The sequence below is a fragment of the Phocoena phocoena genome, chromosome 1 (assembly GCF_963924675.1).
Source record: "Phocoena phocoena chromosome 1, mPhoPho1.1, whole genome shotgun sequence".
NCBI classification, from domain to species: domain Eukaryota; kingdom Metazoa; phylum Chordata; class Mammalia; order Artiodactyla; family Phocoenidae; genus Phocoena; species Phocoena phocoena.
Window position 1 is genome coordinate 159,006,005 of NC_089219.1, and position 15,409 is coordinate 159,021,413.

At 36.9% G+C, this 15,409-nt stretch overlaps 1 protein-coding gene across 1 annotated transcript in view; it reads left to right on the forward strand.

Annotated features, from left to right (window-relative positions):
* SDCCAG8 (SHH signaling and ciliogenesis regulator SDCCAG8) overlaps positions 1-15,409 on the forward strand; it is a 261,132-nt gene that overhangs the window by 2,741 nt on the left and 242,982 nt on the right. Inside the window, exons 2-3 of the mRNA XM_065881558.1 lie at positions 11,077-11,229; positions 11,919-12,001. Of these exons, the coding sequence (XP_065737630.1) occupies positions 11,077-11,229; positions 11,919-12,001 (236 nt within the window). The remainder of the gene's footprint in view (positions 1-11,076; positions 11,230-11,918; positions 12,002-15,409) is intronic.

A 15,409-nucleotide genomic window follows, 5' to 3' on the forward strand; every position in this document is an offset into this window, starting at 1 on the left:
TTTTATAATTTTCCCATGATAGTCTCATTTTTTTTATAGCTTTTCCTCATTTCTTTATTTTAAACACAATTTTTGGTACTATTATAGTATATGAAGAATTTGAAGTTCTGATGTGAAAAGCAGAGTCAATGTTGCTTTCTTGCTTTTAAAATTTAAGAGGAATTCTTGCTTCTCCTTGAGTCTGATGACCCTAGAGCAGCCATGGAAATAGAGATCCCATCTGCAGGCTCTACACTCACCTCTTATTCTTTCCCTGACGCCTTTCAGATGTAGTCACCCTCTAAGGATAACTCCTGCTTTGGATTGTCTATTCCCCCACTGTAAGAATTGGAGTGGTTGAAAGACTTCTTCAAAATAAGAGATCTGGCAGAAAAACTAGAAAACTTCATTGCCCCACAGATCTGTAATATTATTCCTACATAGTAGATGATCTGAAAGTTTTCAATGTGATATAAAGTGGGCATACCAGGTATCCTGGGAGTCACAGAGTTTAATCTAGAACCAGAAGTGACTTGGAAGGTCTTCTGGCAATATGGTTAGGTGTTTGTTCACTCTTTCGGCATCTAAAATTCAAGACGCACAGAATTGTATTGATAACTGGGCAGAATAGCAACTACCCCTCCTCTAATTTAAAGTCAACACATCATAGTGCAAGGTCATGAGGTATAAAATAAACTAATTTATAGCCAAGAAAGGGTCAGGAAAACCAGAATAACAGGAAATTCAGGCTGTTTTCAATTTTGTACACTTGAATGTAGGGATATGATGTTAGAAAGAAGGAGAGAACTTGTTAGAAATTCAGTGTCCCAGCCTTAATAACTGAATCACGTTTCATCTATTGCTGCAGTGTTAGCTATGGATACAGTTTTATACCTGTATACATGACTCACCTATTCTCCAACTTCCTGGCCACCTTTGATTGGGTGGGCATAAAGAAATGGAACAAACTTATACCAAGACAGGAATACATCATTTACTTTCTATATACATTTTATATGCTGATTCCTCCTTTTTCTTTCAACATTTTGGTGTTTTAGGCTCTAGATTGAATTTGTGGAAGAGTATGATAGATTCAAAGAAGAGAATGTGGAACTAGGATCCAATTTACAACTCTTACTGTTGCTTTTCTAATAACCATCTATGTTACCTTAGGCAAGTTAATAAACTGTTTTTGGATTCTTGTTTCCTCATCTGGAATATGAAAAGTTTGGACTAGGTGGAGAATTATTGCCTTTAGGAGCCAAGCAGATGACAAAATATGTGGTGGAGTCAGTGGAAGACACTAGGGAATGGTGAGGCTCTGGCCAAGCTGGGCATTTTATGCTTTTTCTAAAAACATTCCAGGTACTTTCTTGCTCCCTCCCTCTTTTTTTCCTTCACTTTCTCTTATTCTTTTCCCTTTGTCCTATACTGTGTGGGTCAAGCAAAACACATGAGAGCTTGGTTTGCCTTCAGGCACTACCTCAGACCCCTGGATCTGTAATGTCCCTTCTATCAACACTGGATTGGAACACATGAATGATAATGGTTCTGTTTCTTTCATATACAAATGAGAGTAAGGAACTAGGTTCATAGAAAGTGAGAGGTTGAATATGGGAAGAAAATATAAAATTGGGGGGAGTGATCCTTTTCTTTGTAAGTTGATCTAGTTTGATAAAACTGAAGATAATATTGATGGGCCAATTGTACACAAGTAAAATATAGAGCATCTTTCCAATTCATACAAAGTGTTTTTTTCGTTCCACAGAAGGACTCACATCTGTGGAAAGCCAGTGTTAATCTTACTAGTCAATAATTTGGTCACTGAATTAACCAGAAGTGATATCATCAGGACCTTTGGCAGACTTAAGAAAACCTGTGTATAGCTACTTAAGTAAAAGTTCCTCTTTTTCTCAGTTTTACTCACCAAACTTGTATTTCTTCTTCTTTTTGTTTTTCTTAAATGTTTTCTAAAATTTTAAAATATTCTTTGCCATATATAGTATATATTTATGCACACACACATATTCTCTATAGCTAATGTTTGCTTATGTGTTTAACTATCAGCCTCATTGAGACCAAGACAGGCAACAACGTAATAAAGGCTCTGGAAGCATTTATTATGAAATGAGAAAATTATTTTGGTGTTTTAGCGCAGACTGAAACATATCTCTCTTTTCTAAAAATTAAAGAAATGGAAATATTGGCTATTAATAAATAAGGATTGGTAATGCAAATGAAGTTTGTAAACATTTGAGTTTACTTTTTTTGCTGATAAAATTTAAATTACATATATTCCTTTTTATATACTTATATGGGTTTTCTTAGTAGTTTTAACTTTTATGACCATTTCTTCTACCAGAATAGCAAAAAGCTAGTAGAATTCCATTTTTTCTTCCCTACTAATAATGAGGTAAAATAGGCAAAAGACAGGATTTAGCAGCCCCAAAAGGGTGTTTTACAAGTAAATAGTCATCCTGAAATAATGTAGAACCAAAACAGTGGTTCAGTGTTATGGGATTGTAAGGGCATTTTCACATGTTGGCCATGTTTGGACAGAAAAAAGAAATGAAGTTGTTCTCAAGCTTTTGAGATACTGAGAATAATTATATTAACTTTTGGGATTTTTAAAAGACTTCAACTCTGATCATTTCACCAGTTTTTGCTAAGATTTTCCACCTTTTCACTTAGTGATACTCCTTTGAGGATCAAAAGGTAGGGAAAGTACCTTGACATGCGCTTGTGTACTTGCTAAAGCAACCTTGATTATGGGAGAGCTTCATCAAAGCCCACTGGAATATTTAAAGGAATGATCACCTAAAGTAGCTCTGAAATATGGCCTTAGAGTACAACTATTGCTTCATGTATTAGGCCTGGAAACAAAATGAAACTAAATATGAATTTCAAGTTTTTAATTACAGTAGATATAACAACTCCAGATACCTGGATCAGAACTGCCTCATGGTAGTGATGGCCATGGGTTGTGCACTGCCTACCACAGTGGCAGGATGGCTCACTATCCTGACCACTTTTCATCAGAAGGTGCCTGTAGTTACAATGTAGCAATGTGGGAAGTCTCTCCTTAAAACCGAACAGGGGCTATCTTGTTTTATTAATCTAAACCAGCAGTTATCAACCAGGGTGACTTTTTTTCCATCCAGGAAACATCTGGTAATGTCCAGAGGCAGTTTTGGTTGTCACAACTGGCAGGGAGGAGTCTACTGGCATCTAGTGGGTAGAGGCCAGGGACGCTGCTATACAAACACAACACATCACCTTACAGTCAAGAATTATCAGGTCCAAATTTCAATAGTGCTAAGATTGAGAACCATGATCTAGAAGTAGCAAGGCATTGCTCATAACATTTACTTTGTGAGAATCATACTTGAGAATAATTACAATTAAGGGTACAGATTGTACTGGCTGATAATTTTACCTATGTTCTGCCAGTCTGGCTAGGATTACTTCTTTATCAGGAAAGTGACAGGTGCATAAGTCTTCTCAGTTGGTGCCAAAAAAATACCAGGTGTATCCCTCATAATGCATATTGTCAATCTTGATTTGCCAGCATCCATCCATCATTAATGATCTTCTAGACACTGCTCTCTTAAGATGTTTACATTCTTGTTCGGATTATCTTTCACTCCTGGCACCAACCATTTTCATATTTTTCAGCTTTTAGAGACTTACGATAGTATTTTTTTGAGATTTTGTAGTTTCTGCACACTTTTAATCTCTTTCATTATTATAATTGTCGTTTACAAAGCTCTTTTTCTCTGATTTTGGATTATGCTGTTTTTATCTTGGTCATACTACCTGTCAGTTCCCTAGTAAACAGTGACAACAATCTTCTGAACTACCTGAGGCCCAGTCAAGTGTGGACAGACACATGTGTCTCTTATCTTCCCATGGTTTCATTTTTCTGCTTGTCTGTCCTGGTCTAAGTGTGCTTTAAGAACTGTGGCTCGTCTCATGCTCGGCCTAGGGAGATATGGTTCATTGCATGTTTTCTCAGAGACAGCTGAGCACTTCACTGGGTGTGGTTCCGCCTCCCTGTCACCAGGATAATTCTTGTTCACATCTCCCAGTACAGATGGAGAATGTAAACATCCGTAATCCACAGTACGTATGTAAGTGATGATCCTTCCTAGACAGGGACATATTTCCCTTTTGTTCAAAAGCATCTTGATGAAGAGAGGCTCAGTGTTGAACTAGGAGTTAGAAAGTAGGGCAACTGGATTACAAAAATGAATAAAACAGACTTAAATTTCTCGGCAGTCAACAGCTTAATAACCTTTTCAGTGCTCATTGTATTGATTGATATTTGGATAGTGGACCAGCAGAAATAGTATTTACTTACATTTATGTTCATATGATCCTGTAGGACTCAGAGGCTGTATTTGTGTTTGTATTCTTAAGTTTAATTTTTTAATTATTGTTTTTCTTGTGATGAGAACATTTGAGATTTACTCTTCACATGTACAACACAGTATTATTAATGATAGTCATCATGCTGCACATTATATCCCAGGACATAGTTTATTTTGTAACTGGAAATTTGTACCTTTTGACCCTCTTTGTCCATCTTGCCCACACACCCACCCCCTGAATCTGTATTTTTCTAATTAAAAACCCTCTTCTCTTTTTCCCTCTGCCACTGTTTCTTTTCTTTTTTTTCCCTAACATCTTTATTAGAGTATAATTGCTTTACATTGTTGTGTTAGTTTCTGCTGTATAACAAAGTGAATCAGCTATACGTATACATATATTCCCATATCCCTTCCCTCTTGTATCTCCCTCCCACGCTCCCTATCCCACCCCTCTAGGTGGTCACAAAACACCGAGCTGATCTCCCTGTGCTATGCGGCTGCTTCCCACGAGCTATCTATTTTACATTTGGTAGTGTATATATGCCACTCTCTCTTTGTCCCAGCTTACCCTTCCCACTCCCCATGTCAAGTCCATTCTCCATGTCTGCATCTTTATTCCTGTCCTGCCCCTAGGTTCATCAGAACCTTTTTTTTTTTTTTAGATTCCACATATATGTGTTAACATATGGTATTTGTTTTTCTCTTTCTGACTTACTTCATTCTGTATGGCATACTCTAGGTCCATCTACCTCCCTACACATAGTTCAATTTCGTTCGTTTGTATGTCTGAGTAATATTCCATTGTATATATGTGCCACATGTTCTTTTTTTTTTTTAATGCAGCTCTGTTATAAAAAACATGCCTCTTTTATTTAACATCTTTATTGGAGTATAATTGCTTTACAATGGTATGTTAGTTTCTGCTTTATAGCAAAGTGAATCAGCTATACATATATCCACATATCACCTCTCTCCCACCCTCCCTATCCCACCTCTCTAGCTGGTCACAAAGCACTGAGCTGATTTCCCTGTGCTATGCGGCTGCTTCCCACTAGCTATCTATTTTACATTTGGTAGTGTATATATGTCCATGCCACTCTGTCACTTCGTCCCAGCTTACCATTCCCCCTCCCATGTCCTCAAGTCCATTCTCTACATCTGCATCTTTATTCCTGTCCTGCCCCTAGGTTCTTCAGAACCTTTTTTTTTTTTTTTTAGATTCCATATATATGTGTTAGCATACAGTATTTGTTTTTCTCTTTCTGACTTACTTCACTCTGTATGACAGATTCTAGGTCCATCCACCTCACTACAAATAACTCAATTTCATGTCTTTTTGTGGCTGAGTAATATTCCATTGTATATATGTGCCACATCTTCTTTATCCATTCATCTGTTGATGGACACTTAGTTTGCTTCCATGTCCTGGCTATTGTAAATAGAGCTGCAATGAACATTGTGATACATGACTCCTTTTGAATTATGGTTTGCTCAGGGTATATGCCCAGTAGTGAGATTGCTGGGTCGTATGGTAGTTCTATTTTTAGTTTTTTAAGGAACCTCCGTACTGTTCTCCATACTGGCTGTATCAATTAACATTCCCACCAACAGTGCAAGAGGGTTCCCTTTTCTCCACACCTCTCCAGCGTTTATTGTTTGTAAATTTTTTGATGATGGCCATTCTGACCAGTGTGAGGTGATACCTCATTGTAGTTTTGATTTCCATTTCTCTAAAGACTAGTGATGTTGAGCATCCTTTCATGTGTTTGTTGGCAATCTTTATATCTTCTTTGGAGAAATGTCTATTTAGGTCTTCTACCCATTTTTGGATGGGTTGTTTTTTTTGATATTGAGCTACATGAGCTGCTTGCGTATTTTGGAGATTAATCCTTTGTCAGTTGCTTCATTTACAAATATTTTCTCCCATTCTGAGAGTTGTCTTTTCGTCTTGTTTATGGTTTCCTTTGCTGTGCAAAAGCTTTTAGGTTTCATTAGGTCCCATTTGTTTATTTTTGTTTTTATTTCCATTTCTCTAGGAGGTGGGTCAAAAAGGATCTTGCTGTGATTTATGTCATAGAATGTTCTGCCTATGTTTTCCTCTAAGAGTTTTATAGTGTCTGGCCTTGCATTTAGGTCTTTAATCCATTTTGCGTTTATTTTTGTATACAGTGTTAAGGAGTGTTCTAATTTCATTCTTTTACATGTAGCTGTCCAGTTTTCCCAGTGCCACTTATTGAAGAGGTTGTCTTATCTCCATTGTATATTCTTGCCTCCTTTATCAAAAATAAGGTGACTATATGTGCGTGGGTTTATCTCTGGGCTTTCTATCCTGTTCCATTGATCTATATTTTCTGTTTTTGTGCCAGTACCATACTGTCTTGTTTACTGTAGCTTTGTAGCATAGTCTGAAGTCAGGGAGCCTGATTCCTCCAGCTCTGTTTTTCTTTCTCAAGATTGCTCTGGGTCTTTGGGGTCTTTCGTGTTTCCGTACAAATTGTGAAATTTTTTGTTCTACTTCTGTGAAAAATGCCATTGGTAGTTTATAGGACATTCCATCCAAAACAACAGAATGTACTTTCTTCTCAAGTGCTCATGGAACATTCTCCAGGATAGATCATATCTTGGGTCACAAATTAAGCCTTGGTAAATTTAAGAAAATTTAAATCATATCAAGTATCTTTTCCAACCATAACGCTATGAGACTAGATATCAATTACAGGAAAAAAAACTGTAAAAAATACAAACACATGGAGGCTAAACAATACGCTACTAGAAGAAATCAAAGAGGAAATAAAGAATACCTGGAAACAAATGACAATGAAAACAAAAGCCAAAACAAACCAAAACCTATGGGATGCAGCAAAAGCGGTTTTAAGAGGGAAGTTTATAGCAGTACAATCCTACCTCAAGAAACAAGAAAAATCTCAAATAAACAACCTAACCTTACACCTAAAGCCATTAGAGAAAGAAGAACAAAAAACCCCCAAAATTAGCAGAACGTAATTAAGTTTATATTCAGCCCATAGTTGGTGCTGGAGAGAAGAAATCAGGATGTATTGTGAAATCTCTTACTGTCCTCTCAGGAGAGAAGAGGAAATGAGTATTCTTTCCATCTCTCATTTATAGACAGATAAAGCTGTGCCCATTAACAGTGGGATAGGAAACCACAACTGGAACCTCCTGTCTAATCTGGATTCCTTACATGAAAGCAGCAGATAACTGCATCTGGGGAGCAGTATTCTTAATAAGGATTATGGGGCCTTCAGTTGCAGTGGCTCCAGTTGAAGAGAAGTGGGATTTTATCTGTCTTGAAAGATCTGAGTGTTGTTATTCCTCAGGATTAACTCTGTTTGTGGCAGTGTATAATTATGTTAGTATGTATATATTTGAAAAAACATTTAGCCTGTTTTGAAATGTAGTATTGAAATGACTTTAAAATATCACTTACCTCCTTAGTTTTAGTTTTAAGACACAGTTCTTAGAAATTCCTTGTCTTCATCTCTGATACTAACAACTAAAGTCACTCGTTGCAAAAAACCCCTAACCTTGTGTAATCACTTTTCTTTGGGATGGTTGTTGAGTTCAATATATTACTATTTCACATAATACTATTTTCATAGTGCAATTTAACACATGGTCTTTGAATGTTAAAAATTCTAAAAGATTAAACAATATTAGGAAAGGGATTAAATGCGCTCATAAAGCTCTGCCATCATTGTAAGCTAATGAAAGAAGTCTACCTATAAGGATTTACAACTACACAATTTTTTTCAGATTTCCTTTCCTTTTCTTAATATCGCTTATTAACTTTTAGTCAGATTAGGTATAAATAAGTAATTATCCTTCATCTTATAGATGAAGTCATTTGATGGCTCCACAGAGCTCACTTATAGTGTAATTCAAACCCTCTCTTTCCTTTTAATGGATGCAGTAAGGATAAGTGCTTTATTCATAGATTTCAGTGCATTAAGTCTAATGCTGTGTGAACTAAATTGCTTATCAAGTAACACTTTGATTTTCCTTTTTAACAAGTCTCTTTAGAAAATACTGAGTTATTGAAAAACTATTTTTGCTGCTTCTCATTTTACTAAAACCAGGAATGCATCTTATCTGGACTTTTTAAACTCATGAGGAGTAAAAGGAGACCAGGCTTGGTTAGTTATCAATTCCAAATTCCAGTCAGAGAAAGGTCTGCGTGGAAACAGGATTGATGTGGAGAAAATTGTAGTGGTAAATTCCCTGGGTCTCTTGTGTAGTTAGTAGTAGAATTTCACTGTTGAACCCTGACCTAAAAGACCTGTTTTCTTTAGTTTAATCAAGGTAGAAAATGAGTTGCTGTAAGCAAAGAACCTATATTAGAGATTTTGTAAGATAGAGAATATTTTTTTCTATTAAGTTATGGTGATTTTTTTCTGGTTTCAAACTTAAATTAATGGGCTTGGAGGAAGTATAATCTATGTTTCAAGGTCCTGTAGAATATATGTTTATAAATATATTTCCATCCATGATTGGTAATGAAAAGATAGCTGTTTTATAGCTTTTTTAGGGTTCCCACGTAGGTAGCAAGGAATAGGAGCTTTTTCTCCTGAGTACACAAGGCGAAATAGATATAATTGTCAAGGAAGGGCCTTGGTCAGAAGAACGAGAGAACTTCATTGGCATCATTGTTATGTGTTCACTTCATTGGCATCATTGTTATGTGTTGCTCTGAATTAGGGAAAGTTTTTACTTAGAAAAAGATCTCCTCTGGGCTTCCCTGGTGGCGCAGTGGTTGAGAGTCCGCCTGCCGATGCAGGGGACACAGGTTCGTGCCCCGGTCCGGGAAGATCCCATATGCCGAGGAGTGGCTGGGCCCGTGAGCCATGGCCGCTGAGCCTGCGCGTTCGGAGCCTGTGCTCCACAGCGGGAGAGGCCACAACAGTGAGAGGCCCGTGTACTGCAAAAAAAAGATCTCTGAAAATCTTAAGAATTATTTAGATAAAATCCATATGAAATAGATAATAGCTATACATGAACTTGCATGGGAATTCATCTTTTTCTAACAAATTTCTATGTTAGATATATGTAAATATTTGGTAAATTTATGAATTAAAAATAACTTTCAAATACAGATGTCAAAATTTGAAAATGATGAGTGAAATCTGGGTTTCAGCTCTAATGTACAAGGAACATTTTTTTATTATAGTTAATGTTTTCTAGATTGGAACTGGGGAATTTAATCATAAGAGATTAGCAGAAATAACAAGTTTAAACCTGAAGAAGTAACTGGACTTTAATTAATGAAATTACCAATTGATTGCCTGGTTCTCCAGTTGTCATACATGTAAAATATCCATAAAATGGGGTATAATTATTAGTAGTGTCATCACCAGTGTCATTAGTATATTATTATAGTATAGTATTAACATATAGTACAGTATAATATTACTATATTAGTATAGTTCTGTTATTAATGTAAGACTTCGATCCTTTGCTGAAGATGTTTTTGGGTAAATATTTCACTGAATAATTATTTCAGTTATCTATTGCTGCTTAACAAGACACTCTAGAGCTTGATGGCAGAAAGCAGCAAAGAAAAGCATTTGTAGTATCTCTCACAGATCTGTGGGTTAATTGGACTCAAGCTGGGCAGTTTTTGGGTTTCTTTCATGCCATTGTAGGTGGATGGCCTCTGGCGCTGGAGTCATCAGGAGACTCCACAGGGCTGTTAGTGGGGCTGGGCTTCTCTCCTTCTCCCTGTGGTGGTCTCAGGGGCTTTCCTTTCCACATGGCCTCTTCACAATCTCTCCAGCAAGGTAGCCAGACTTCCTGCTTTGTTTGGCTTGGGGTTCACAAAAACCAGAGTTCCGAGAAGGTAGAAGCAAAAGCTACCAGATGTTTTAAAGATGTGACTGGTCTGGCGTGGTGTGCCTTCCATTGCATTCTCTTGGTTAGTGCAGGTTACAGGCCCACTGAGTTTCAACCTGGGAGAGGGCAAGAATGTGAGGCTGGGTCCTTTGGGGGCTATTTTTAGAGATGAACTACTAGAATAATATACCTTAAAATACTTCATTTTAGACTATTTATGTTAATTATGTGCTAGTGAGTTTAAGCTTCAATTCTAGGGGTAGTCAGGTGCACTAACCAAGAATTTCTATGTAAGATGTAGTCAGCCAGCAGTACGTAAGTACGACTATACTAGAGAGGCTGCCGCTATAAGCGCGTCAGCTGTTCAAATCTTGATCAAAACTAGGCCAGATAGTCATATGTCTCTTGCTGCTAGAGGGACATCTGGCCTACAGGGACAAGGAGGCCTCCTTGGGCAGGAACTTGGTGTGGTGGTGTCCCTTTTGCCAGTTTTGCCCACCCACCCCTCTCCAGAAGGGGTAGGGGAGTCTTAGGCATTGAGGGGTTAGGATAGTGCTTTCCCTGTGAGGCTGTTGTTTGGAGGAGTGGAGGGGAGAGAAGCTCTCCCATTCAGTTCTCCTCAGCAATAGAGCTATATATAGTGAATATCAATCACTGAGGTGTCAGGGACCTTAGAGATCATCAAGTCTAACTTCTAACCCATGAACTTAATCTCTTACTTCCTCTGGCATGTTCCTCAGCAAGCTAGAAACAAAACTATGCTTTTTTCCCCATGAAGTATCAGAAATGATTGCTTTTCCTTTAGAAATTGTCTTCTTGAGTCAGTGTACCTTTGGTCGCCCAGATTTCACTGGCCCTGATTTTCATCATGTTGTTACAGAACGTGCCAGTAGAAGCATTCACCAATTGAAATGTGCCCTGAGAGAAGGTGATGACACTATTGGAGAAGACGTAATGGATCGTTCTTTTAGTACCAGTGTAGGAAATGAGGATGCTGGGAATGCCTGGCGTGAACTGCAACACAGCCATGCTGGTGAGTGTGAACGTCAGTCCTGACCTGAATGACACACAGTGAATTCTTTAAACTTTGTACAGTAATGACTCCAGTCTATCCTTTACTGCTAGGATTTTAGTCGAGAAACACAAATCAGCTAATCTAATTCCCTTGCTTATTTTTTTTTCCTTTGACTTCTCAATGCCTATAGGATGTCGTAGCAGTATTTCCTTAAGGTGAATCCAAGCTGCCTCTCCAGCCTCATTTTTCTGTTTTCCTTTCAACTGTCCATCTTTCAAGCCATGTTCTAATCATAACAACCTACGGCCATGCTTCTATGCTTTGCATGAGCCACGCATTCTAACTGGATTTTTTCTCACCCTTTTCTGCTCGGTAATCTCCTGTTTATCCTTCACCGTATTGTCTTCTCTGTGAAAACAATTATGTGCTTCCTCTTCATAGCACTATGCATTAGCTCTAGGTCTACCAAGAACTTATTACATCGTTTTATATCTGTTAGTTATATCCCTCTTGCTCACAAGCAAGATTCTTAGCTCTTAAGTGGTAGAGGTTTTCTTGTTTGTCTTTGTGTCTCCAGTCAGTAGCACATTTTGTGGTGCATAATACGTATTTAAACAGTATTTGTTAGATCGATGGATGGATAGATGGGTGATAATAAACCATGGATCTAAAATAAGGTGAATAAACCCATTGCTTTTGCTCCATAGTTAATCAACTCAAAGCTTTGCTATGCCAACAAGCAACTAAGGAAAGTGAGGTATCTCCAAGAAGACGAAAATTGTCCCCTTTGGTAAGTATCAGCTTTTGCAACCTGACAAAAGCATTATTTTTCTAACCATGTTTTAATTTTACTGTGTCATTTTAGTAGTACATATTGTAAACAGATTCTGAGCAGGGCCTGCTAATAGTGTAAAACATTAAAAAAAATTATTTTCCCTCTGATTATTTTGGCTGAAGAAGAGAGACTTCCATGGCAGAGAGAATTCTGATTTTTTAATTTATTTTTTGCTTGAAAAATGTGAGCGAGGAAATAGTTTGGAGAATTTACTTTGCAACTGTTAGCAAATATAAAAAAGAAACAATATATGGAAAAGATTAACCATTGCTTTTTTAGAGGGGCATATCTATATTTTATTATTTTTAGAATTTACTGTTTAATTCTAGCAGTCCTTTGTTTTACTCTTTTATGTAATCTTATTCTAAATTTTAAAATACATGGTTATAAAATTGTGTGATACGAGAAGCTGTACTCTGCTTCTTCTGAAGCTGTTTTCTATTGCTGTTGCTTTGACAGAGTGTATTATTTCTGACTGAAGCAATGTGATATAAAGCCTGAGATAGGTGTGAGGGCAGGGTGGGTGTGAGAGAAGGGTACTGTGAGGGAGGGTGGGTGTGAGGGAAGGGTACTGTGAAGGAAGGGTACTGTGGGGAAAAGGGTATATGTGAGGGAAGGATTTGGCCAGGTTTAAATGGTCAAAATAATAATCTAGGCTTTAGGTCTATCTAGGGTCTATTATGTACTCTCTCACAGGGTTTTTGTAATAATAAGATAAGATCATATATTTAAAATTCTTTAGAAACCTATGAAGTATGACACAAATATAAAATGTCATAGCAACAATAACTACCTTGCATTTTCAATGTCTGTGACAGTTGGATACCAAGGCTACATGCTTGAAACTTGGAGACATGTCAGTTTCCTTTACTCACAGCTGAAATGTCATCAAAGTACCCCTATATTAACACTTCATTCCAGCCTGACACATACTTTCATGTTTAATTCCCACTTTAGAGAAATGTACTACATGCTCCTATTCAATATTTATAGGTATAAATTATAATTAAAAAAATACTTCATCATTCAGTGAATTTATTACTGTTGACACCTAGTTTCTAGAATGCTCTTAAGCACACATGGGTGGAGTACTTTTAAGTCTAGTAGATTAAGTTGCTGTATCTGTTGAATGCTCAGACATGCTTATTAGCATTTTAAAGGTAAAACTGAGCAGTGATATTACAAAACTTATTGACTTCAAATAGGCAAGAAGACTCTCATCAAAATCATCAGTTGTATATACCAATACGCAGGTCTATTTGTATTGGAGCTATGTGAAAGAATGGAACTTAGACTCTAAATGTATATGACCTACATGTGATGATTATAAGCCATAACCATAATAAATAGCTTTTGAAGATGTTACCCTTTAGAATGCAGTTTCATAGCCAATATGACATATGAAAAATATGTGGCTGTATTTATAGAGAAACTGAGGCAGTGTTGAGATAGAAAATGTCTAAACATTATTACTTGTTATTCTGAAATGTGGACATCCAGATTATAATAAACCCTTCAAAGTATATACAAGTTATTTCATATGGAGATTTTCCACATATGTTTGTTTTTAATTTTCACATTGACTATCCCCTATATACACATAATAATAATAATTCATATTTGCCTATGTACCGAACCCCTTTCTATTAATATTAATTATTATAATTAGTTCCTTTCTACTTAACACAGATAATTCATTTAATTAAAGTCTCTTTGGTTTTTAAATTTATTAAATATTCCCAGAAGCAAAGCTCTACTGAATTATTCTGCCATGGGAGCTGGTATTTCATCATTTATAGGAATTTCGGCTGGATTGAAAAACAAAATGGTTGTGTGTCTCATCTCAAGATTTCCTCTGGGTTCATCTAACTGGTTGAACCTCATTTTCCCTTTCCTCTCTTCCTCTTTTCTTTAAATAATATCATCGTATAATGTATGATTTATAAACCATTTTACAATCATTTTAGGATAAGGTAAGATGTACATTAAAAAATCAATTCCAGGACTGCTGCAGAAGTAAAGAGAATTAACACTTTTTATGACGTCTCTTCATTGAGTCCTCAGTGCAGCGTATCTCAGTTTTTGTACGTATCTGCTTTGGCACTCTAGTCTTGGAGGCTCCAGAACAGCAGAGTCTCAAATTGCCTTGAGTGCTAGGGTCAAAAATAAAAAATCAGGTTTTGCTAACGTACTCCTTAGTAGATAGAATTTTACCTTACTGACACACATTTGGAACATTTGTCTAAAGAATCCCTCCTTCGGGCAGCTTGTTCTGCAATTTTAGCTAGCAGTCCTCTTCTATGGTGGTTTCTTGAAGAGCTGTCCCTTTATCTCATAATTACTGAGTAGGATATCACATTTTCAGATGGCTCAAATAGGAAGTTCATCCCAGCCAATTATACTACTCCAGCATTTTTCCCTTTGCCATATGCTTTTTACAACCGCTTTCACTGTCCATCTTTAAAAAATGATATTCATATCCCTCATTCTTATCTATTTGTGGAATTTATAGGTGAAGAAATAAATACTATTAGCCACATTGTGATCTAGTCTATGTTTTTGTAAATTATTTTTTATACAGAAGATTCTTATTAGTTATCTATTTTATACATATTAGTGTATATATGACTGTCCCAGTTTCCAAATTCATCACCCCCCTTTCCCCCCATTGGTGTCCGTAAGTTTGTTCTCTACATCTGTGTCTCTATTTCTGCCTTGCAAACCGGTTGATCTGTACCATTTTTCTAGATTCCACATATATGTGTTAATATACGATATTTGTTTTTCTCTTTCTGACTTACTTCACTCTGTATGACAGTCTCTAGGTCCATCCACATCTCTACAAATGACCCAATTTCATTCCATTATAAGGCTGATATTCCATTGTATATATGTACCACATCTTTATCCATACGTCTGTCGGTGGGCATTTAGATTGCTTCCATGACCTGGCTATTGTAAATAGTGCTACAATGAACATTGGGGTGTGTGTGTCTTTTTGAATTATGGTTTTCTCTGGGTATATGCCCAGTAGTAGGATTGCTGGGTCATATGGTAGTCCTATTCGTAGTTTTTTAAGGAACCTCCATACTGTTCTCCACAGTGACTGAACCAATTTACATTCCCACCAACAGTGCAAGAGGGTTCCCTTTTCTCCACACCCTCTCCAGCATTTGTTGTTTGTAGATTTTCTGATGATGCCCATTCTAACCGGTGTGACATGATACCTCATTGTTTTGATTTGCATTTCTCTAATAAGTAGTGACGTTGAGCAGCTTTTCATGTGCCTCTTGGCATGCTGTATATCTTCTTTGAAGAAATGTCTATTTAGGTCTTCTGACCATATTTTGATTGTGTTGTTTG